At 48.7% G+C, this 24496-nt stretch overlaps 1 protein-coding gene across 1 annotated transcript; it reads right to left on the bottom strand.

Annotated features, from left to right (window-relative positions):
* Positions 1-10330: 10330 nt before the first annotated feature.
* LOC119252147 (antigen peptide transporter 2-like) lies at positions 10331-24301 on the bottom strand. The gene is made up of 12 exons (XM_037519367.2): positions 24221-24301; positions 23289-23790; positions 23089-23203; positions 20856-20986; positions 20376-20581; positions 18406-18603; positions 18134-18262; positions 16004-16192; positions 15657-15830; positions 15380-15539; positions 14878-15014; positions 10331-14509 (listed from the first exon to the last, which is right to left on the bottom strand). The coding sequence occupies exons 2-12, from the start codon at positions 23779-23781 to the stop codon at positions 14276-14278; spliced, it is 2166 nt and encodes a 721-aa protein (XP_037375264.1). The 5' UTR covers positions 23782-23790; positions 24221-24301; the 3' UTR covers positions 10331-14275.
* Positions 24302-24496: the final 195 nt, after the last annotated feature.

Below are 24496 nucleotides of genomic sequence, written 5' to 3'. Positions count from 1 at the left end.
GTGATGCAGGATTTCTTCTCTTCTCCACTTTGTGAATTCAATATCCCCTTGTTTTCACTGCTGAAATGGCATCTGAATTTTCTGTTTTTACTAGCATAGTGTGAGGAGATGGGGAGACTGGCCCAGCCCTGCCCACCAGGACTCTCCCCACACTGACCTGTGACCTTCCTGCTCCAGCAGAGGCAGGGCTGACTTCATCTCTGCCTGTACTTCGTGTTTTTCTGAGAACTAATATTACTTTCCTACTGAAAATAATAATAATCCAGATATGAAACTTTTTTTCTTGACTTGTCATGTGGGGGTGATGGGTTAATTAGAAAGATTCCTAAAAATCGAGAATAAAGAGGAGTCCTGAGTAACAGCCAGAACTGCAGGTTTGTGGTGCTGAGTCTGTGCAGGTGGGGACGGGAGAGGCTGTGAGTTGCCAAGGGGGATGGAGCCTGTGTCCAGTCGGGGCTCGGTGCGTCCTGGGCTTTGACGTGGTCACTCCTCAGGGGTCATCTCTCTGTTCCTTTGTCCTTGTCCCTTAGTAGCACCTGTCCCAGCAGCGCCTGTGATTACAGGGACTCAGACCCCATCTGGGCCTGTCCTGTCTCTGAGACTATGGGAAGTGAGGACTTCATGTGGCCGGGTCAGCTAGATTTAGGTTAGATTCCGCCCTTCTTTGGGGTATTTGTGATTTTTTTCTTAGAATCCACAGAAGATTAAGGTTATTCTTGTCTTTGTGTGCAAGTTCTGCTGTTCTCATTCCCTCTGGGTTTCTCCTGTCCTGACAACAGCAGTGCCTGTCACTGTCCCCACTAGGCCTAGAGGGGCCTCACACACAAGTGTCTCAGTGGCGTGGGGAGATGAATTCCCACACTCACATGATTCTCACCTTCTTTCTAGGACTTGAGTACTTTTCACTCTTTCCCCCACCTCTCAAAGGAACCACATTCTGGAATCAGCAGAGAGGATGGATCCCAAAATTTCTCATCTTAAGTTGGAGTTGGAATTCTGCTCCACTCACCATCCTCTCTCCCTGCCCTTAGATTTGGTAGCCCCTGTGCTGGCTCCCAACCAAACTCATGATTTATAAAGCAGAGTCTAGTTTAGATTTATATTTGGTTGGAAAATAGTAACCAAAAGCAAATGATCATTGGTTTTTGAAGAGAGTTATATTTACACTTGTGAGCACGGTGTGCAGGGGAGTAGGTGTGGGAGGGAGAGATGGAGGACAGGAGGGTGATCAGCACCTGGGAGAAAAGGGGAGGCCACATCGATGTCACATCACAACATCCACGTGAGTGGATATTGGACTGTAACTGCCACAAAACATCATGTGGCCAGAGGCTACATTAATAAAGATACTATCTCTGTAAAGGATGGTCTATGCTGGTCATTCTTTGAATGGAAATTGGTTGAGTGGTAGAGATATAACTTACTTTGAAGCAAAAAAAGAATAATTTCTGGCCTTGTGGAGCATGTGCTCTGTGGAAGACTGACTATATACTAGAAGCACAGTAATAAGGAAAGTGTGTTAGAGGGGTGGAAAAAATGCAGTGGGGAAGGTGATCCAGAGTGTGGGGGTGGGGAGGGAAGGTGGCAGTTTTCATTGGGTTACAAACGTGGCCTCCCTGGGAAGGTGACCTTTGAGGAAAGATCTGAAGAATGTGAGGAATTATCCACCAGATGGCTGAGGAAAATCTTTCCAGCAGGAGACCCTCAGGGAGGGTGTGTGTGTGTGTGTGTGTGTGTGTGTGTGTGTGTGTGTGTGTGTGTGTGAAAAGCAGGGAGGCCTATGTGGCCAGAGCACAGAGTAATGGAGATGAGATAGGATATAGAAACTGTGACCTTTGCACTGAGTGAGGTGGGAGGTACAAGGCAGTTCTGAGCAGGGAGGCATGTGGTGTGTCTTCTCTGAAAGGATCCGTGGGCTCTGTGCTGACAAGGCAGTTCTGAGCAGGAGGCGCGCATGTGAGTTCTCTAAAATGATAGCTGGGCTCTGTGCTGAGAATATAAGTGGAATCAGGGTGAGGGAGGTACTGAGGATCAGTAGGAAACCAGTGATTATGAGCAGTGGGAAATGTGGATGTGATGGTGCTTTGGATACATTCTGAAGATGGTCTTTACAGCATTTTCTAACAAATTAAATGTAGGGTATAAGAGAAAGGATTCAGGGAGGGCACCCTGAATTTTGGACTATGCAAGTGGAAAGATGTAGTTGCCATCAGTGGAGATAGGGGCTCTCGAAGCATATTTGAGGGGGAGGCCTAACAGGCATCAAGTTTAAAGACTGTGAGGCTGGGATGTCCGTTCGAAATGCAAGTGAGGGCCTCCCTGGTGGCTCAAGGGGTTAGGCACTGCACTGTGAAGCGGTCCACAGTCTATGCAGCACGAGTTCTATCCCTGGCAGGACAAGGAGCAACCCACATGGCGTAGCAGACCTCTCCTGACTTACCAGCTACTCCCCTCTGCAGTGTGCTTCAGTCTGCCTGTTCTGTTCCCCACTCTCTCTCTGGTGAATCCTCTCACCCCCTGCATCTCTGGCCTGTACCCCAGCTCTTGTATGCATAGAGAAATAAATCTTTAGAAAAAAAAAAAGAGGGCCTCCCCCGGTGGCACAGGCAGTTGAGCACGCTATGAAGCTGTCCACAGCCTCTGCAACGCAGGTTCGATCCTGGCCAGCCGGTGAGGGTCCCACATGGTGGGCAGACCTTTCCTGCTGCACCCGCTGCTCCCCTCAGCAGTGTACTTTGGTCCTTCTGCCTGTTCTGCTCCCTGCTCTGTCTCTGGTCAATCCTCTCACCCTCCCGCGCATCTGGCCTATACCCCGGTTCTTATATAAATAGATAAATAAATCTTTTTTAAAAAGAAAAAAAAAATGCAAGTGATGTGGCTGGACTGGCCAGATGAGTCTGGAGTTAAGAAGAAATGTCTGGGCTGGATGATGCCATTGGGAGATGGGATATGATGCTGTTAAGTGGTATTTATAGCCTTAATAATGAATGAAGTTGCCACAGGAGTGATGACTGTGGAAAAGACTAGAAGAGGAAGCAACAGGGACTGATCACTGGGCTCCCAGTGCTGAGCAGTCCCATCAGCCCCTACATCAGGAGCCAATTGCACCATTCTGGCTCATCACTGACCGGGAGGCAGGTAGACCAGGGAGTCCAAGACTCTAGTGAGCACAGGAATCACCAGGGATTTTCTTAAATCCCAGAAAGTGTGAAGCCTGAGCTTCTGTGTTCATAACACGCTGCTAGTGTGCTAGACTTGGTCACATGTTTGGTAGCAAAGGCAGTTCAGGCATCTGGCCTGTCTGTGCATCTGCTCAGCTGCAGAGCTTATTAAACAGCTGAGCCCTTGGTTTAGTAGGTGCCTGAGTACTTCAAGAAGTTCTCCAAGTCACACTGGTGCTCAGCTAGATTTGGAGCCCTGCCCGAATGGGAAGGGATCTACACCTATGTTGAAAACTGCTTATTTTTCTCCCTCAGAAAGAAAAGGGAGGTAGGGCTTCTATAGTCACTTATGAGATGTGATGTTGGGACTTAGCTAGGTATCGTCAGGTTTAGGAAGTGGTTCATGGTTCAGCATAGCGAAAATCTCAAATTCCTGCTGTCCGAAATTGTCCCCAGATTGACTTCTTGGAACAAACAATGGAATCTAAAATTTGTCTAAAGTATTGGGGTCTAATACTATATTGGGCAAAATCACAGGATACAGTTGAGGCTACACAGCCAGGAACAGAATCCACCACAGTCCACCTGGGCAAGTCCCACAAGGAACAGCTGCCCCAGCTGCTGGACACAGATGTCACCACAGACATACCTGTGATCACGGTGGGCCCTGCAGTTCAGGCTCAATAACTGTTGATATTGACAACTGGACACTGTCATTGCCAATCACACTACCCTTGCCCAGGGCCTCCTGCACAGTCCCAGCCTCTCTGTGCCGCCACGTCCAGCAGGTGGTCACTGGCTTGTGGAGCCTTGAGCAGCGTCCACCTGCAAGACTGAGAAAATAGGTTTCCTTCTCTTATGGAGGAAGGTGGCCTCTGCCTCCTCCCAAGACTCTTTATGCATAGAATTTTCAAATGTAGAAAGAGCTCAGGGCCTCCCCTGGTGGTGCAGCGGTTGAGCGCTGGGCTGCGAGAGGCTGCCCACAACCTCAGCAGTGCCGGGTCCCACAAAAAAAAAAAAAGAAAAAAGAAAGAGAGCTCAGGTGCAGGGGATGAGGTTCAGTACAAGAACAACAATTTCAATGTTTGGAGCAAAGATGTGAGACTAGAACTTTCCCTGGTAACGAGTAGGCATGCAAGCTTGTCTGGGAGAACAAGTAATAAATGAATGACATTCTTCCCACTCATTCCCACAAATCATCACTGTGGGATGGTGAGCGGATCACTCAGATGTCATCTCCCTGCCTGTCTCTTACTGGGATCAGAACCCCCAGGTCAATAAGATGTCAACAGGGCTGATCTGTGTGCACACTGGTGTTCTAGGTCCGTATTTATATTTCCTTGTACGTGGAAATGTATCAGGGGAGAGAATCTCTAACACACTCCAGTTTTTATGTGATTCCCTAAAGGACTAAAGAAACAAGGAAAACCCCACCATCCTACTCTCCTCATTTAGTTGTGGTGTCACTCAAAGTTGGGACCATGAACAACTGGCAGCAGAACTAAGGATGTGATGTAAATGCCTGTATTTTGCTCCTCTTTTGCTTGGGATGAGGTGAGGTAGGATTTTATTTGCTAACTTTGACTCAGTTTCTCTTTGTGTGATGGCAAGAGTTGTTCCAATCAACTCTGATACCCACTTTGTGCCTGGAATTCAACTCAGTTCTGACATCAACTCCCTGGAATTCTCATCAGGTCCCATAAGTCAAGGGCTGCATCCCACAAGATTGCGCACACTTCAGTCATATGTCCTGTGGATCAGGTCCTCATGTCACCTCATGGGAGAAAATAAGGAGAATTCCAGTCTTGAATATAAAAAAAAAAAAAACCCTACAGAGGCCAAAGTCAGCCTAAACAGGGCAGTCCAGCTGTGACGATGACCCATAGCCAGCCTCGAAGACCCAGCATGCTGTAATTTCCAAATCCCTATGTTGCTGCTGCTGGAAGGATAAACAATGGGATGTTTGAGGGCCTCCCTAATGGTGCAAGGGGTTAAGCATAGCACTGTGAAGCTATCCACAGCCTCTGCAACATGAGTTTGAAACTGGTGGGCCAGGGAGCTACCCACATGGTACGGCAGACCTCTCCTGTCTCGCCTGCTGCTCCCCTCAGCAGTGTATTTCATCGATCTGCCTGTTCTGTTCCCCCCTCTGTCTCTGGTGAATCCTCTCACCCCCCACACCTCTGGCCTGCACCCCAGTTCTTGTATGCATAAATAAATTTTTTAAAAAAGATGGAATCTTTGACCAGAACTGCATGTCCACAAAGGACATTTTATTTTATTTTTTTGGATTTATTTGTTTTAATTTTGAGGTTACATTTTTGCTCTCCCAGATGTGCACATGTTCCTCTCACCCACCGCCAAACCAGCTGTGCCCACACCCCGCCTGCCTCCCCTCCCCGCTCCCTCTTCCTTCCTGTTCTCTCTGCTGACCATTGTATTATTTCACTCAGTTCTAGATGTATTCTTACTATGCTTTGACTGTGTTTGACTTTTGGTTATTTTATATTATTTATACAGGTGGATGAAAGCATCCGATATCTGCACAAAGAACCTATTTGAAAATAGCGATTTTATGACCCAGTTCTTGCAGTTCTCACAGGTAATTGCATCTGCTCACTGAGATAATCTAATGTATACAATGCACTCAGCTAGCTCTTACCTAGAGATGTTAGAAAATTACCAGACACTGGCTTCTAAAACAAATACTTTGCTGGGCCTCCCCTCGTGGTGCAGGCGGTTGAGCACAGTGCTGTGAAGGTGTCCACTGCCTCTGCAGCACTGGTTTGATCCCGGCCGGCCAGCGAGGGTCCCACATGTTGCGGCAGACCTCTCCTGTCTCGCCTGCTGCTCCCCTCAGCAGTGTATTTCATCAATCTGCCTGTTCTGTTCCCCGCTCTATCTCTGGTGAATCCTCTCACCCTCCCGCGAATCTGGCCTGTGCCCTGGTTCTTGTATAAATAAATAAATGGATCTTTAAAAAATAAATAAATAAAACAAATACTTTGCTGTAGAACAAGGAAGGTGATGTTTTTATTGTACACAGCCTGTTCGCAGTAGCTTATAAGTTACACTGGGATTACTCAGGAGAGTGTGTGCTAATGGCCCTGCTCCCGAGGCAGCCTGGCTTTGACACTGAAAATAAGCTCCTTTATGAACCCTTTCTCATAGTGATGATCCTCTCAGTCAACACTTGCACAGCATTAAATTTGTCTACAAATTGAGGGGGCACCCAAGCTTGATAGTTTGCTAGAGCAATTCACAGAACTCAGGAAAATGCTTTGCTTGAGTGAACAGGTGGAGGGGGACAGGGGAGATCTGGAAGGATCCTGAGTGCAAGAGCCTCTGTCACCATGGTTAGTGTGCATGTCCCTCCAAATCTGAAGCTCTCTGAACCCCATGATCTAAAAGTCATTTTTTGGTTTTGGGGGTTTGTTTGTTTTGCAAAGAGTGACAATCCTTTTTTTAAAATCAGATGTAATTGACATGTGACATATTATTTGATTCAAGTCCACAAAATTATGAATTGACATCTGTGTGTGTTACAACATGATCACTGCCATAGGTCTAGTTAACACCCATCAGCACATACAGGTACATTTTTTTTTCTTGTGATGACAATATTTCAGATTTATTTTCTTAGTATCTTTCAAATATACATTATTAGTAACTATAGTCTGCCACCGTCAGGACAGCCGATGAAGTTCTCTGCCATTAACAAAGACTCAGAGTCTAAATGAATGTGCAATGGGGGAAGACTGGGGAGTGTGCCATGGAGAGCAGCTCTGCCTTTCCCTCTCCCAGTCCAAGCTTTTATTAAAGACATGAACAAAGGAACAAGAAAATAGCGTGCAATTGTGTTTTTGCTTATAGAGATTAATAAGTTACTGCTGAAAACAAGTTTTCCTGGTTAGTAGGAAACATCGCAGAACATCGCAGAAGCCAGCATGTCCTAAGAGAAAGGAGTCATATCTTCCTTTCCTTTCTGTGTGCAGAACTTCTAACGTCCTGGAACTCCATGTGCAGAGTAAACAGGTGCTCTCCCCAAACCCCAGCTCCCTTTAGGGCAGCAGGCTCCCCCAACAATAGTAATTCTGCTGTGCAGAACTTCTCTGAACACTTCTGTGTTTACCTGGAAGCGAGTGCCTTCTCCCCACCTTTGTCCATTCTACCGCCACTAACCCCTTCCACCTCCCCAACCCCACAATCTGCCAACTACATGGTTTAAAAGTTTTATTGGCAGTTTTATTATGTGAGTATGCTTGATTGACTCATTGGACATTGGTGACGGAGCTCAGCCCCAGCCCTTCTCCCAGAGGTTGGGAATGAATCTGAAAGTTCCGATCCTCTAATCCTGTGTCCCGCAACTGTACTGAATTCATTTATTAGTTCTAATAGTTTGGGGAAGTATTCTTACTGTTTCAATACATAGTGTGCCATCTGCAAACAGTGGCAGTTTTACTTCTTCCTTTCTGATTTGGATGCCTTTTTTTTTTCTTGCCTAATTCTCTGACTAGCACTTTCAAGACTAAGTTGAATAAAGATGGAATGAGTGGGCATTTTCATTGTAGAGGAAAAACTTTTAATTTTTCATCATTCTGTATTATGTTTAGCTGTATTATGTTTAGTGGTGGGCTTGTCATGCCTGGCCTTTATTACATATAGGTATGTTCCCAGTTGGTTGAGTGCCGAAGACCAGCTCTGGCAAAATGTCATGTCAGGGGTTCCCTGAAAGGATGAGATGGCGTCAGGGAAACTGAGGGATTAGGGGAAGGGGATGAGGAGACACTGACACTTTATCTCCTGCTGAGGGTCTCAGCGGGTCTGTCTTTATACATTAAAGCAAGCGGTGGGATTATATCATCATATGCATAGAAGCAAAACAGAAACAATCAGTATATTTCTTTCCCATAGACATTTGGCCCCTACATGTTTTGAAAAAGAGGTGATCTTTAAAGTTAATAGATAATAAAAACTTATTATTTTAGCCTAAACAATTACCTAAGACAGCTAATAGTCCTTGTATAATAGTCTTTTATACATATAAAAATATTGTAAGTATATGACAACGAAAATTATTTGCTTAAAAATTACACACTGAACAATTTAGTCTACTTGACAATGGGAAATAATTATTGCACAAGAGCATGCCTGATAAGCAACCCAGAGCTGGCCGCAAATTTCTTTTTATGGAAGTTTTTTAAAGAAGCCTTTTAATGATTCATATAGTTTTATATAGTTATATTTAACTATTTTTCATTATTTTAACAACTATGAATGAACTTTGTATATTATTATTTAGAAATATTTTATTTATTTATTTTTTAAAAAGAACAAATGGCAAAACTTTAGTGGGGGGAACCTCTACTGGGGGGAACCTAGCCTCCTCCTTAAATAAATAATAAGAAAAGTTTGAAGCATTTTTTAAAGGAATGCTTAACATTTTTTTTTTTTTTTTTTATACAAGCACTGGGTACAGTCAGAAGCGCGGGAGGGTGAGAGAATTCATCAGAGCCAGAGCAGGGAGCAGAGCAGACAGAAGGACCGAAGTACACTGCTGAGGGGAGCAGCGGGCGGCAGGAGAGGTCTGCGAGCCATGTGGGACCCTCCTCCGGTGGCTGGGGAGCAGCCAGGGATCGAACCGGCGCTGCAGAGGCTGCAGGCAGCTTCGCAACCCAGCGCTCAACCGCTGCGCCACCGGGGAGGTCCTGAAGCATTTTTAAAGTTTTTTTTCTATTTTTCCACATTCTGACACAACCAGACATTTTAATTTTAAGACAAAACTACTCTCCCTTTCCTTCTTTTTTTACTTACTATCAGTCATTAATTGCTCTCCCTCTTTTCTTCAGACACCACTGAAACTTTCAACAAATCATGATGGTGGGTTTCCTTTTAGTAGTCCAGAACACAAGGAGGTGTTATGTGTGTGAGACCCTTTTCTTGATTACTCACCAGCGTCTTATCTGGCTGGGGCAGCAAGGCCCCCTGCACTTCCCCCTTTTTTGTCTTTGGCCAACATTTGCATCATTTTTAACTTAATATGTGTTTGTTTGATAGCACAGAAAAGTAATTTGGTAAACAATGGGAAGAGAAGTAGCATAAGCATGGTGACAAGCAATATGATACCAATAGTAATAAATGATGGGAACCAGGCGGCCTTAGTGGTGTAGTGCCATAGGAAGCCAGGAAGGAATCACCAACTTTGGTAGGAGGGGAAAAGGAGGCCCTTTTCTTCAGCCCCACAGTGTGAAGCTCTTTAAAAGTCTTCAGCCCCACGGTGTGAGGCCCTTTTCTTAATTACTTGCCAGCTTCTTATCTGGCTGGGACAGCAAGGCCCCCTGCAGTTGAGAGTTTTTGTCAGAAGTGGATGTTGAATTGTGTCATATCCCTTTTCTGTATCATTTGTGATAATCTTGATTTTCAGCCTTCACTGATTTAATGCTGGGGGGCCTCCCTGGTGGTACGGCAGTTAAGCATGGTGCTGTGAAGCTGTCCGCAGCCTCTGCAGCACGAGTTCAATCCTCGCCGACAGATAAGATTCCCACATGGTGCAGCAGACCTCTCCTGTCTCACCTGCTGCTACCCTTAACAGTGTATTTCAGTCTGTCTACCTGTTCTGTTCCCTGCTCTGTCTCTGGTGAATCCTCTCACCCTCCCGCACATCTGGCCTGTACCCAGGTTCTTGTATAAATAAATAAATGTAAAAAAAAAAAAAAAAAAAGCCGAGTGGCCTTTCTAACTCCCCAAATGGCCACATTAAAGGCAGAAGCTCTGCTCAGTGAGCCATACTAATAAATTCAACCTGACTCATCTTGTCCCCATTCCCACACATGTTCCCTGGATTTCTGTCTATAGTGAGAACAGTCAAGTCATTGTCTCGGAGTGTAGCACCATTCAGGGGTCACACTCTCTCACTTTGACAGGTCTGAGCCCTGTACAGTTTTAGAAGCAAAGAGGGATGGCAGGGTGAAAAATGACAGAAACAAGCAGAAAATGAATCTGCAAGCAGAAAAATCATTAAGGTCAAATATAAATGGTGCAGGAACTGAGCGGGGAAAGTTGCTTTTGAGTATAATTGCCAATTTCAGAAAATCATAGCACTGATTTTCTCAGGCTCAGTGCTGCAAAATTTCAAGTTCAGGGCCTCCCCTGGTGGCGCAGTGGTTGAGCACTGGGCTGCAAAGCTGCCCGCAGCCTCTGCAGCAAAGTTTCGATCCCCGGCTGCCAGCCAGCGAGGGTCCCACATGGCACAATAGACTTCTCCTGCCGCTCCTGCTGCTCCCCTCAGCAGTGTATTTTGTCAGTCTGCCTGTTCTGTTCCCCGCTCTGGCTCTGGTGAATTCTCTCACCTTCCCGCGCTTCTGACTGTACCCAGTGCTTGTATAAATAAATAAACAAAATCTTTAAAAAAAAATTTTCAAGTTCACTCACCATAGACTACCTTTTTGGTCTATGTTTCAACTAACTGAGTTGTAGTAGATAAGAGGGGATGCCCAGATCTTGATCATGTGTAGGGTCTAATAGGAGAGACCCCTTTCTTCATAGAACAGACAGCTCTGTGACTGAAAAACAAAATTCAAACCAATTTTACACCCTTCAGGAAAATTCCCTGCGATTGGATATTTCGAATCTACCAAAAAAAAAAAAAAAAAAAAACCACCAAAAAACAAAACAAACAAAAAAAACACGGTATCTAAGATGTTGAAGCTACTTTTTCCTGGTCTTGGGCTGAAGCTTGGCAACATGGAAGCCTGGCAAATCTATTCTTCCTGAACCCCAGGGTCCCAGGTGAGGTCCTTTTTGCGAGAGAGCTTTGTCCTTGTGCCTTCTCTGGGGCCCCCATCCTGCTGATCTGCTAGAAGTATTCTAGCAGTGAGATAAGGTCCCCAGGGCACAGGAACCTGATTCTCCTATCATCTGTTACATTTACTAAAAACATATCTTCCCACTTGGCTCATTTCTTACACAGTATCAAATATTAAACCAAATAGTTTTACAGGATTAATTGATGTGTAGGCAGCATGCATATATAGAAGGGGATCCCCACCCTCCAGTTGTTTATTTTAGAGGAAAGAGGTCAAGCCCCATTCACAGATGGGACCAGGAGGGGCCTCAGTGCTATGATCCTGGGTGCCTTCCACCCCCAAAGGAAGACCTGGTTCTGCAGACACACAGCCAGGAGAGGGTGTTGCCTGGTTTCCATCCCCACACTCCCCAGGCCAGCTTCTTTTTCTGGGGCTTAGTGTTCCTCTTTCTGCTATGTAGCACCATGAAACAGTTGTTCACGAACCATGCTCCCCGGGGCCACCATGGCAGCCAGTGTCTCTGTCCTCATAGGAACTCCTGGAGGGACCCAACTACAAACGCCATCATGGAGGGGGTGGCAGACGGGACTCTGCACCCCCAGAATAGGGAGAATGGGAGCCAAAGTCATGCACTTCATCCACCCCATGATTCTGCCTTAGGGATTGCCCCCTCCTGTTAATCCCCAGGTGATGGGGACCAACCCCAACGCATGGCTCCCAGCTTCCTGAAATATGACCCTATGGGTCCCGACACCAGCAGCACTTAAGACTTGAAGTTGTGGGGTCGACTTTGGGCTGTAGAGCATCCTTGGGGGTAGGGGTGGGCTTCCCATAATGCTCAGGGTGCCAAGGCAGAGTGACAAATGTGAACTGTCACTGATTTTAGTGACTGATATGGTCACTGTCATTTCTCCAACAAAAAGCACTGCTGGGGCCTCCTTGGTGGCGCAGCAGTTGAGCACTGGGCTGTGAAGCTGCCCGCAGACTCTGTAGTGCCAGTTCAATCCCCGGCCGCTGGGGAGGGTCCCACATGGCACGCAGACCTCTCCTGCCGCGCCCGCTGCTCTCCTCAGCAGTGTATTTCGTCAGTCTGCCTGCTCTGCTCCCTGCTCTGGCTCTGGTGAATTCTTTCACCCTCCCGCGCTTCTGACTGTACCCAGTGCTTGTATAAACAAACAAACAAACAAATAAATAAATAAATCTTTAAAAAAAAAGTGCTGCTGCTTCATGTGGGGAGTACTAGCAGGATGCGGATAGCTCTGTGGACCTGCCTTCTCTTCCAGCATTTCACTGATAATAAGGTCTGCACCCCACCCACGACATCGTGGGAGGATGTAGGAATAGGGATCATTCCCCTGTGCCCAAAATCCACATTTAAATGTTTTTTTTACCGGTGGGCCTCCCTGGTGGCGCAAGGGGTTAAGACTCAACCTATGAAGCTATTGATCCTCCCCGGCCAGGGAGGTGACCCACATGGTGCAGCAGATCAATCCTGTCTCACCTGCTGCTCCCCTCAACAGTGTGTTTCAGTCAGTCTGCCTGTTCTGTTCCCCACTCTGTCTCTGGTGAATCCCTCTAACAGTGCTGTAAAATATCTACTCTTTCTGGGAATGTGCAAGTTTCACTCTCCTAGAATAGGAACCTTCAAAGTTAAGTCCCTCCAGATAGCAGTGATGTGCACCGCTTTGGATTTTCAATATTGAATGCACAAGGAGGGTGGAGAATGAGGACAGTGGAGGAAGGAGGTTTGTTTATTTATCCAACAGGCATTTATTTGTTGTCTACTATGAACTTAGCCCTGCGCCAGGCGAAGGCATAAAGCTTAATAAGATACTTCACCTTTCCAGGAGCTCGAGGAAAGGGCACTTTCTCTGACTGAGGAGATAAGGGAAAGCTTCCTGGAAGACCTGAACCCTGAGTTAAGACTTGAAGAACTTCGGGTACATCAGGGAGGTGGTGTAGGGAATGGCAGGGAATGCCACCACATGCAAAGGAAGTTTGTGGGGCTAACTGCAACAGGAAGGGGGGAGACAGTCAGGTTGGAAAACCTGGAGTGCCCTCAGGGAGCCCTGTGCAGAAAGGGAGGATGCGCAATGGAAGGATTTTACAGAAGTGACAGTAACCTCTGTGCCTTCTAGAAAAAGGAGAGACTTCATGAAGGGTGGCTAGAAATGGTGATCAACTCTGGTGATGAGAAAACTGAAAACTGTGAGTGAAAGTTAAAACAATGTTACCAGAGAGAACATGATGGATGCAGAGGTACTCAACACTAGAAATCCTGAAATAAATGAATTTTATTTGATCTCATTATGAATTAGAGATTAGGGACACAAGACGCAATGTAATTTATTGGTTGGGGTCATGAACTCTGGGGTCAGGCCTGGATTCAAATTCAAAATCTGCCACTGTGTGACCTTGAGAGAGTTATTTTATCTTTTTCAAATTTGGTTTCCTCTCTATAAAATGGTTTTAACTTTTCAGGATAAGGACTAAATAAGGTAATACAAACCTCCTAGGTTTGAGGATAAGAATGAAGTAAGATAATAGATGAAAAACACATAGTTCCTACTCATTAAGCTCTGTAAGTAGTAATTATTATCAGTGTTTTAACACTGTAAATTAGAGAACTACGTGCTTCCCTTCTGCTCAAGTTTCCCCAAAAATATCAGACACCAGTGGAAATGGGGGAGGATACAAAAAAGGCAACCTCATGAATATTTAAGTCATTTTAGCTATTATGTATCTCAAACAATAGGCTACCCAGGAAAATAGTAGCCATGGTTATTAAGATTTAAAAAAATCACTTTCAGGTTTCTTTTTTTTTTTTAAGATTTATTTACACAAGAACTGGGGTACAGTCAGAGGCTCGGGAGGATGAGAGAATTCACCAGAGACAGAGAAGGGAGCAGAACAGGCAGATGGACCAAAGACACTGCTGAGGGGAGCAGCGGGCAAGGCAGGAGAGGTCTGCTGCACCATGTGGGTATCTCCCTGGCTGGCCAAGCATCAAACCCACACTGCAGAGGCTGCGGACAGCTTCACAGTGTGGTGCTCAACCTGCTGCGCCACTGGGGAAGCCCACATTTTCACTTTTCTACATAATGTGTGCTATTTATACACTGCGTGAAAAATATTTTAAAATATATTTACCATACACTACTCACTGTGGGTCCAGGAAACCAGGTATTTGGACACAGATAGCACCAAAGCCCACCAGGAGGAAGCGCACATGGTTCAGACAGCCAACACAGCTCTAGGAACAACTCCCAGGCACAGCCCAGGGAAACTCAAGGCAGGAGCTACCCGGGTTCATGAAGATGCCCCAGTGATGGGTCCAGAGTCCTCAGGCTCCTGCTGCTGCTGCTGTTGCTGCTGCTGCTGCTGCACCAGTCGGGAATAAAGGTCCTGCCCCTCCATGAGCTGGGCTTGCTCCTGCAGCTGCCCCTGCCTCAGCACCAGGATCCGGTCCGCACTCTGAATCGTCTGCATCCGGTGGGCGATCACCAGCACCGTTAGGTCCCCGAGGGCTTTCCAGTCCTGCACCTGGGAGGGGAGGTGTCACCATGTTTAGGAAGAGAGGAACAGGCTGGACACCACAGCCCACTGGGCACCCTCTCTATGGCTTATGGTAAAGACCCCATTAAACATGAGAAGGCAGGGAAGAGCAGAGGAAGCTCCACGCTGCCCTCAGTGCTGTGCAGCCAGATGACGGGCAGGGCAGCCCTGGAGGGAACGCCACACGGGAAAGCCCACCAAGCACCTACTCTCCATCCCATCCCCCACCCTAAGAAGGCGCTGATAATCTGTCCACTGGTGGCCATTCATCCTCCCACTGCCCAACTCCGCACAGGCTCGTCCTTCCAATGTGACCCCTCAGGCGCCTGTCCCCGGCCCTGGCATCCGGTACTCACGGCCTGCTCACACTGCACGTCCAGGGCACTGGTGGCTTCGTCCAGGATGAGGACACGTGGCTCCCGCACAAGGGCCCGGGCGATGGCCAGTCGTTGTTTCTGCCCCGCGGCCAACAGTTTCCCTCTCTCCCCTACATCTGAGGAAACCAGGGAAATAGCCCTCCTCAGAAACAAGGGGCCACCACAAAGTCCTGCCCAAGGGCAGGCCGACTCCGAGCTGGTGTCCCCCACACCAGTGAAGAGGTCTGAGGACCTGGGGTAGGGAGGCCAGGCGGCGCCGCTGGGGGGGCTGTGCTGAGGGGGCTGTGCTGCGTCCTGTCTCCAGGAACACAGACCTGGGCGCACCGGAGGCCCAGGAGGCCCAGGTGGCCCAGGAGGCCACGTGGTGGGGAAGGCCGGCCAGCGGCAGCTGGGGAAGGGCAAGGGAACGGCCAGCATCCGGTGAAGGGAACTCAACCTCACCCCAAGGGTAAGCTCCAGTTTCTTTTTAGATGGGAGGTACCTGTATTTAGGCCGTGCTCCATTTCGTCTATGAACTCATCCGCTCGGGCTGCCCGGGTGGCAGCCAGCACCTTCTCCTCGCTGCAACTCTTCAGCCCGTAGGCGATGTTGTCGCGCACAGACCCCGAGAACAGCACCGGCTCCTGCCCCACCACGGTCACCTGCACAGGGGCGCAGAGACAGTGTGAAACCCCCACCTCACGCCCTCCTCGCCTCCCTCCCCCAGACCTCCACCATCCCCGCTCTCTCTCGAAGTTTCTTCTCCATCTCCAACCCACCTGTCGGTGCAGGTAGCAGTGTTCATACAGGGACAGGGGCTCCCCATCCAGCAGCACCTGCCCCCCTGTGGGCTGGTACAGATTCTGCAGCAGGGCGGTCACGGTGCTCTTCCCAGACCCATTGGGCCCCACCAGGGCCGTCACCTCACCAGGTCGCAGGGTGAACGTCAGCCCCTAGAGAAGCCAGGAAACAGTCAGGAGGCTCCTTCTTCTCCCCTCTCTTTCTAGCAGCGGGAAGATCAGCTTCTCGGAGGTAAACGCTCCGCTGACCATGGTGCCTGAGCAGCAGGGGTGAGGGAAGAACCTTCACCTCCCAGCGGCCCCCCCAGCCCCACCCCCGCAGGCACCTTGAGCACAGGCCGGTCAGGACTATTGGGGTACGCGAAGGTCACTCCCCGGAATTCCACCAGCCCCTGCAGAGTGGAAGGGGCCAGTGTCCCTGGAGGAGGCAGATTGGGCTTTTGGTCCAGGTACCGGAAAACCTTCTCCGCGGCCCCCACGTTGCTCAGCATGTCCCCACATTCGTATACCAGGTTCTGAAGAACAAGAACAGAACAGGTTCGTCCATCAGAGCCACCGGAACCAGATCCCCACGCTCTACACACAGCCTGGCACACCTCACCCCGCCCACCTCCCCTCCTCCTAAAAAAATTCTCTGCTTTCCAATGTGCAGTTTGGCTGGAATTTAAAAGCAACACAAATACCCCAGTGTTCCAGTTTACAATGTAAGGGGAGAGACAACCACACTCCCCCCACACAGCGCTGCCCTGACTTCCAGTCACTGTTTTGTGAACTTATGCGGGGTTCTGCCTCCCCTGTAAGACAGGGAGCCCCTTCAAAGCAGGCACTTTGCATATCTCATCTTTGTAGCCACCAGAGGGCCTAGCACAGCCCTGCACACATAAAAGATGTTTTAAAAATATCTAAGAAAATAAATCAGGAGAAATACAAATAGGGTGTCACTCACGTGGAGAAACAAAACAAAGGAACTGATTAAACCAAAACGACCCTACAAATATGACTGCAAAATGGGGCTACTAGAGGGGAAGGATGGGGTGAGAACAAAGGTGAGGGGGAGGGCCAACGGCCTATGGTAAAAGACCATGGGTGCTTGGGTGGTGGGGGTGCTGTGGTGACATACATCTGAGGAGGTGTGAGTCCATTCCCCTTAATCATATACAGCATTGTAAACCAGTGTTACCTCAATTGACTTCTAAATGAAATACTTCACTATAAAGCTGCTTAAAATGAAGGTCTTCCAGAAGCCATCTGCACAATTTTCCACTTAACCAGGAAATACTTCCCTCTAAATGCACGAAATCATGTTGGTGTATTCTGTGGGGGTTTACACTGATTAATAAATATATCTGAAACTTGGGGGGAAAAATCTAAATAAATAAATATAAATATATCTAAGAAAGTCACAAAATAAATCCAAGATGACGCCAACTCCTTAATTTTGATAACTGGTAAATACAAGTAAGGAAATAAATGTTCCTTCTATCCTTCCTAATCAAATTGTACTACCAGGTAACCAAACAGCAGAAGAGGGGAAGTCTCCCTTGAGAGGTACATTCCAGCTGATCAAGGAAGGAAAGGGGGTGGTAATCCTTTTGCCACCTTGATGATCTAATGGGCCTAGGCACCAAGTCCCAGTGCTGATGCTTCTCCCGCGTCTGTAGGCAGACACAGGTACACAGATACACAGGTATGGGAGAGAGAAGTGCAGTACACGTATACTTGCATTACATGTGTGAATGAGGCGAGGGGAAATTTGACCACTGATTGTATTTCATTCATTTTAGAAATTATTGTTATGTTCTGGGCTTTATGTTGGTGGTGGTGGTGGTTAAGATTTATTTTTATTCATTTATACATACAGGAACTGGGGTGTAGGCCAGAGGTGCGGGGAATGAGAGCATTCACCAGAGACAGAGTGGGGAACAGAACAAATGGATCTGCTGAAATACGCTGCTGAGGGGAGCAGCAGGAGAGACAGGAGAGGTCTGCTGCGCTATATGGGTTAGCTCCCTGGCAGGGGATAGAAGTGATGCTGCGGTGGCTGGCGATTGCTTGATAGTGCTGAGACTTTAACCCCTGCACCAACATGGAGGTCCGTTTATGGGTTTTTTTAATGTTTATATTTTAGAGATCCATACTGAAATATTTACATAGAACACTACATCTCCAATCTGCTTCTAAAAAATATGTGTGAGGGAAGTAGGTGGAGATACAGATGAAACAAGGTTGGCCAAGAGCGACTAATTGTCAAAGCAGGTGATGCAGGTTTGTTATAGTTTATCTTTGGCGGTGGGGGGGGGGGCATGTATTTGAAATTCTTCATAACAAAATGAGTTGGGTTTTTTGCTGTTTTGTGTTCTTAAGGAGAACAAAAAAAGCCCAAGTTTCAGAAGATCAGAAAGAAGGGGGTGGGGGAGAGTCAGGGAGAGAGGAGCAGGCATTGCCCGCTGACTCACCTGCACATACTGGCCCACGTCCTCTTGATAGTACAGAAAGGAGAGCAGCCCGCCCAGGGAGAGGGACCTGCTCAGGATCTGCTGCCGCCCACAGTTCAGCATAAGCACCTTCATACCCAATCGCAGCATCTGGAAGGGAGAAGATGGGTGAGTATGGGAAAAGGGTCTCCCCCTTTCTTCCCCTTCCTGCCCCTATGACACTGAGCAACAGGAGTAGCGTCAGGCTTTCTGCCCCCTCCCGGAGCCTACCCACAAGCCACTCAGGCCCTCACCCTCCTAAAGAGCAGGTAGATGGCCTCTTCCAGGTCTCTGCGCCACCTCAGCTGTCGGCATCGTTCAAGGGCCTCCTTATAGCGGCAGACCTCCTGCTCCTCCGCCCCAAAGCTGCGCACGGTTGGCAGCCCTCCGACAGCCTCACGCACCACCTGCTCTGCCTTGGCCACTGCATCCTGGATCTCCAGAAGCACCGCCTGGAAAAGCAGGGCAGAGATGGAAGGGGTTGACTGGTCAGAGGCAGCAGAACCCCATGTCACATTCCAGTCGTTGGGGTGCTCCCCCAATTTCCCTAAACAATACCAAACTGTCCTCTTTCCCTCTTCCTTGCATTGCTTTCCAGAAGGACTAACGAGTGTAAGGGAGGGTGGGAACAAAATATGGCAGAGCTCTCGGTGCTTTTGCTTAAACCTTCATTTGAGGTGATTTACACCACTCCTGCTATCTGAATGAAGAAATAAGTGTTTTCCAGAAGCTACAGCTAGTTAGAGAAGTGGAGATATTCTTCAGCATGGATCAAAGATGTAAGCAAGAAAGCTAAAACCATCAAACCCTTAGAAGAAAACACACAGGGATGTTTCTGACACTAATTTGGTAATGATTTCTGAGCTTTCTGACACTCATTTTGGTAATGATTTCTTAGATATGACACCAAAAGGAAAAGCTACCAAAAACGAAACTGGATTTACCAAAACTAAAAACTTTTGTGTATCAAAGGTGCATCAATGGAGTGAAAAACAAAACCCACAAAATGGGAGAAAATATTTGCAAACCATACATCTGATGAAGTATTAATATCAAGAATACATAAAGAACTCCTACAACCCAACAATTAAAAAGCAATTTAAAATTGAGCCAGGACTTGAATGTGTTTCTCCCCCCCCAAAAAAAAAACCATGAAAAAAGGCCAATAAGCACACAAAAAGAAGCCCAGTATCACACAGCATCAGGGAAAATGACAGTTTTGAAGAAGGGTATGGATAAAGTGAAGTGAGTGTGTATTGCTGGTGGGAATGTAAAATGGTGTCGCCACTGTGGAAAACAATATGGGAACTCAAAAACTTAAAATTACCATATGAATTCTACCTCTGGGTATAGACCCAAAACTCTGAAAGAAAAAAATCAAACTTATCTGTGTACTCATGTTCATAGAAACATTAGTCACAACGGTCAAGTGTTCACCCACAGGTGAATGGTTAAATGAGGTCTATGTATCAATGGAATAGTAGTCAGCCCTAAAAAAGAAACATCTGACCCACAGATGAATCTTGAAGATAGTATGCTAAGTGAAACAAGCTAGTCATGAAAGGGCAGACACTATAAGAGGAACCTGAAAGAGCCGAATTCACAGAGGCAGAAAGTACAGGGTGACTACAGGCCTGAGGGAGGGGGAAATGGAGAGTCAGTATTTGACTAGCCGGGGGCTCAGTTTGGAAAGTTCTGGAGTGAACCGTGGTGGTGGCAGCACAATACCATGAACATTCTTACCACCAGTGAATGGCACTTAAACATGGTTAAAAAGGTAAGCTTTATATAAATATAATTATATAAATATAATTTTAAAAAATTAAAAGAAGGTGGAGCTGACATTCCGACTCAGGATTCCTGTCAGTTTACCTCCCCTATACACCGTTCATACTCCTTCTGTTGATGATAAAGGGGATCAGTCTCTACCTAAAATCCTCTAAGATGACTTTCCTAATCATTTGTGGAGAAGGTATGTATGGACTCTTTACAGAAAAATGTGCTTGCATTCTCTCTCTTTCTCTTTCTCTCTCTCTCTCTCTCTCTCTCTCTCTCTCTCTCTCTCTCACACACACACACACACACACACACACACACACACAGGCCTGGGGGGTGGGGATCTTGGGCCTCTGCAGCCTGTCAGAACTGCGGCTCTAAGGGCTGAAAAGAGAAAACCCTTAGGGGAGCTTGATCCTTCCAGGGACTCCCCACTATCCACACATACCCAGTGGCGGAGGCTGTACACCTTTTCGGCTGCAATGGCAAGAGGCACGTCCAGCAGAGACAGGAGGGTGAGGCCGGGGGACAGGCTGAGCATGAAGCTGTACATTCCCACCACTTTGACCAGGCTCTGCAAGAACGAGTTGGCATTCTGGGGAAGCCAGCGGCTCATCAGGGTGGTGTCCGAGTTCATCCTGGAATTCAGCTCCCCTGGGGAGGACAGAACAGGTGAGGAAGCCCTGTGTAATGCCAAAGCCCCAGAAACTCTCCCCTGACCTTCCCCTCTGACACAGCCTCCTCCTCCAGGTGCCTCCCTCTTCCAGGTGCCTCCCTCACCTGTGGAGAAAGCCAGAGGGTGCCTCACTGCCCTGCCCCTCAGAGAGAAAGGCCGAGCAAGCAGGAGCCCGGGGGGCAGAGGTTGTGTGCAGGTGAGGGGAACAGGCAAGGAATGTCCAGCGAACCCCAGACTTGGACTCCACCCCACCTGTCTTCATCTCCTGGAAGAACCCGAGGTCCTGGCGTAGAAGGGAGGAGAAAAGCTGCTCCCGGATCCGCAGGTTGATGTTGGACATGGTGTAGAGGAAGGAGCCTCCACGGCACCCAGCACACAGCGCGCTGCGGGGCGGGGGGTACAACAGGTGAGAGGAGGAGAAACATGCAGTGAAGGAGGGAATGGGGGAGCACAGAGGAGAGAAGACATGGGATGAAATAAATGCACAGATGGAGAACTATGAGGGGGCGGAAAGAACAAACAAGATGGAGGGGGACGAGGGGCAAGAATAAAGCAAGGACCTGGTGAGCTAGTGTGGGGACAAGATCACAACATGCAAATCCAGGGGTGTTGGTGGGGTTCACTCTGTGGGAGGTCCAGGAGAAGACAAACAGAGAGAGAAGGTGTGGCTTCCGACCTCACCTGCCTGCTTTCCGGCTAGGTCCCCCTCTGCCTCAGTCTCTTTCCTCCCTGTCCCCAAAGTGCCTCTTCCCGGTCCCAGATACTGCGTGGCAGGGACCACAGCCATGAACCCCCACTCTCACATTCTCCGGAGCCCCAGAGTTTCGCTTCCCTCCCTTCTCTCTCCTCCCTGGAGTTCGAAAATTCCTCTTACACCAGCCAGACTTATCATAAGACAAGGAAACATCAAGGGGGAAAGCAGATATTTTACAAAATATGGATTCCTAATACAAATTTAATCGTTGTGGTGAGGAGGCTGTTGGGACAGCTGGACGTGAAATGATGAGGGTTCGGACGTGAGCACAGTGAGGATGGAGACAAAGGAGCTGCAGCCCAAACACTCTGAAAGTAGATATGACAGGGCAAGAGCATGAGAGAGGCACCAGGGGTGCTGCCGCCTGGGACCTGGGATACGATGGTTCATGAGTGCAAACAAGAAGAGAAGACATGGGCGTCCCCAGTGGCGCAACGGGTTGAGCACAGCGCTGTGAAGCTGGCTGCAGCCTCTGCAGCACGGGTTTGATTGCCAGCCAGGGAACTATCCACATGGCACAGCAGACCTCTCCGGTCTCACCCGCTGCTCCCCTCAGCAGTATATTTTGGTCCCTCTGCCTGTTCTGCTCCCCACTCTGTCTCTGGTGAATTCTCTCAACCCCCTCAACTCTGGCCTGTATCCCAGTTCTTGTATAAACAAATAAATCTTTTTAAAAAAAAAAAAAAGAAGAGGAAGAGAAGACAGAGAGGAGCATGGGGTTTTGCAGCCCTGGGCATGTGGAGTGTGAGATGAGAGAGGTTGTCGATGGGCAGGTGAGGGGGCAAGAGGTGACAAGACTGCTGCTGGCACAGGGGTCACCTACAGCGAGGGGCTCAGTTAGCACAGGGTGGGATGTTCTTAAAATCTAAAGAACTGATTTGTGAGGAAAGTTATTATTTAAGGGTCCAGAGTAGGTAGAGAGGATTGAGAAGAAGAGAGACATAAAGGCTCACTGCAGAAAGAGATCAATAAAAGTTTATTCAAATGACAAATACTGCAGAAAAGCAAAGAGAACTGAGAACTGATTTTTCTGGAAGCCATGGACTCATCAATAAATGTACCTTTGAGTGACTGATGGCAGCCAAGAACAGCAAGTACAGAATGGTGTGAGGAAGAAGTGGTTTGGGGCATTCTAAATGAAGTCTGACCATAATAAAGGTGTATTATGGGGAGGGGGTACCACGGGAAGGAGAGTGAGGTATGAGTATAAACTTGGGAGCGAGCACCTCCTTAAATTTTGCACCCAATGTGCACCCAATCCCAGTCCCGGCAAATAAGAGAAAAAGAATGAATATGCTTGGGGAAAAAAAATAAGTTTCAAGGTAAGATCTTCATCCACTGACAAGATGAGTTAGGAGGAAGGGTCAGGAGGAAGAAAGAGGCCCAACCTGATTTTGGAAACAAAGCTGGGTGGGAGGTAAGAGACAGGAAAGAAGAAAGCGATGTTGAGAGACAGCAAAGAGACATTCCACGTGACACCCAAGCCCCCTCTCTTACATCCGCTCAGGCTTCCACCTACAGTAATAGAATGTAAACTCTGCAGATGTTGGATAAATATGGTGAAATGAGGAATGAATGAAGTGATGTGAAAATAGAATGAGTAACTAAATCCATGCATATTTAAGTCTAAGTATTGGGTGTTTTGTGCACAAAAGGGTCTGAAAAAGGAAGTAGGAAAGTGAGGGTCCTTGGAAAGGGGCCTAGCAAAGGACCCAATGGCCCGTCACCTACCTCCCAAAGAAGTAGGCACATATGAAAAAGATGGCACTGGCAAAAGCATGAGGGTCAAAGTCACCTCCCAGGATGTCAATCATGCGACCATAGTAGGCTGGGATTGATATCTCACCTGAAAGAGGCGGGAGAATACAGTTGAAGGCATCGCGCAAGGGGACTTTGCCCACCTTCTAGTCTCCATGCCTCTCTTGACTCACCCAGCACCGCAAGAACAAGGAAGATGAAGGCCACGATGAGGAAAGGCAGGTCTGGCCTGGAGAGCCGCAGCAACCTCCACATCAAGGCTTTGCTGTTCTCCTGGCCCTGGTCTCCCTTCTGGGCTGCAGGAAGGCTCAGCACAGCCCACAAGGCCCAGCCTAGCCCCGCAGCCCCGTACCCCAGCAGCAGCCAGCTCCAAGAGGCTGAGGCCACTCTGGCCGGGTGAGCACTCAAGGCCCCGGGGACCAGTGCCCTCAGGGAGAGAAACAGAGGGGTCACCAGACACAGGGGGGGCAGCAAAGCCCCCAGGCATCCCAGCAGTCCTCCCAGCGTCAGCAGCCACCACAGCCCTCCGAGTCGCAGCGCCCCCTCCAGCCATAGGCCTGAAAGGCCCCGGGGCAGCAGAGACCCCAGAGACCCCTGGAGCAGCCAGAGTAAGGCCAGATCGGCCAGCAGCAGGGAGGCCCAGGGTGTCAGGTCTGGGAGCCGCATGGCCGTTACCTGAGGGTGGAAAGTGAGGTATTGGCGAGGCGGAGCCCCAGTCCCTGTCCCCAACTTCGCCACCCTAACTCCACCCACCCCTCCGTAGGTTCTCATTGTATCCAATCCTGCCCAGAAAGATACCCTGGGGGCCCGCGCGCCCCAGCACCTCCCTCCTACAGCGGCGGGCATGCTGCGGCTGGGGCGCAGAGGAGCCCGGCCGCGGGTCCCCCGTCCTTTTTAACCCCTTGCTCCCGCTGCCGGCGAGCTCCCAGGGGCCCGGCGCCGCCTGCCCGGCTCCCTGGCCCCCCACGGCCCCTCGTGACCCGACGCGGGGGCACGGCGTGGGCAGGGGAGAGCCGCAGCCCGCTGGAAGATGGGCAAAGACCCCCGGCCCGGCGGCTCCAGCTGCGTCCTCCCGCCTCGCCCAGGTGCGACATCAGCCACTCACCTGCCGGCCGCGGCTCCGGGTCCTCCGGCTAAAGGCTGAGGGCGGAGCGCTGGAAGCGCCCGCGCCGCCTCGGCTCCACTTCCCCTGCCCAGGCTTTCGCTTTCGCTTCCCGGCAACGCCTGATTCCAAGCGCGGCCCGAGCAGGAGCGCGACACCCGCAGACGCAGAAACCGATCCCAGCTCCTGGGGCCCGAGCCAGGCCCCCTGTGAGTCACGAGCCTTTGGCAACACTTACTCTGTAATAGGAAACTACTGCGGTTTAGAAAAATTGCTAAA

Source organism: Talpa occidentalis, unplaced genomic scaffold, assembly GCF_014898055.3.
Source record: "Talpa occidentalis isolate TD23 unplaced genomic scaffold, MPIMG_talOcc4v2.1 talOcc4.2, whole genome shotgun sequence".
Lineage (NCBI taxonomy): Eukaryota > Metazoa > Chordata > Mammalia > Eulipotyphla > Talpidae > Talpa > Talpa occidentalis.
This window is presented reverse-complemented; position numbering and strand designations above follow the sequence as displayed.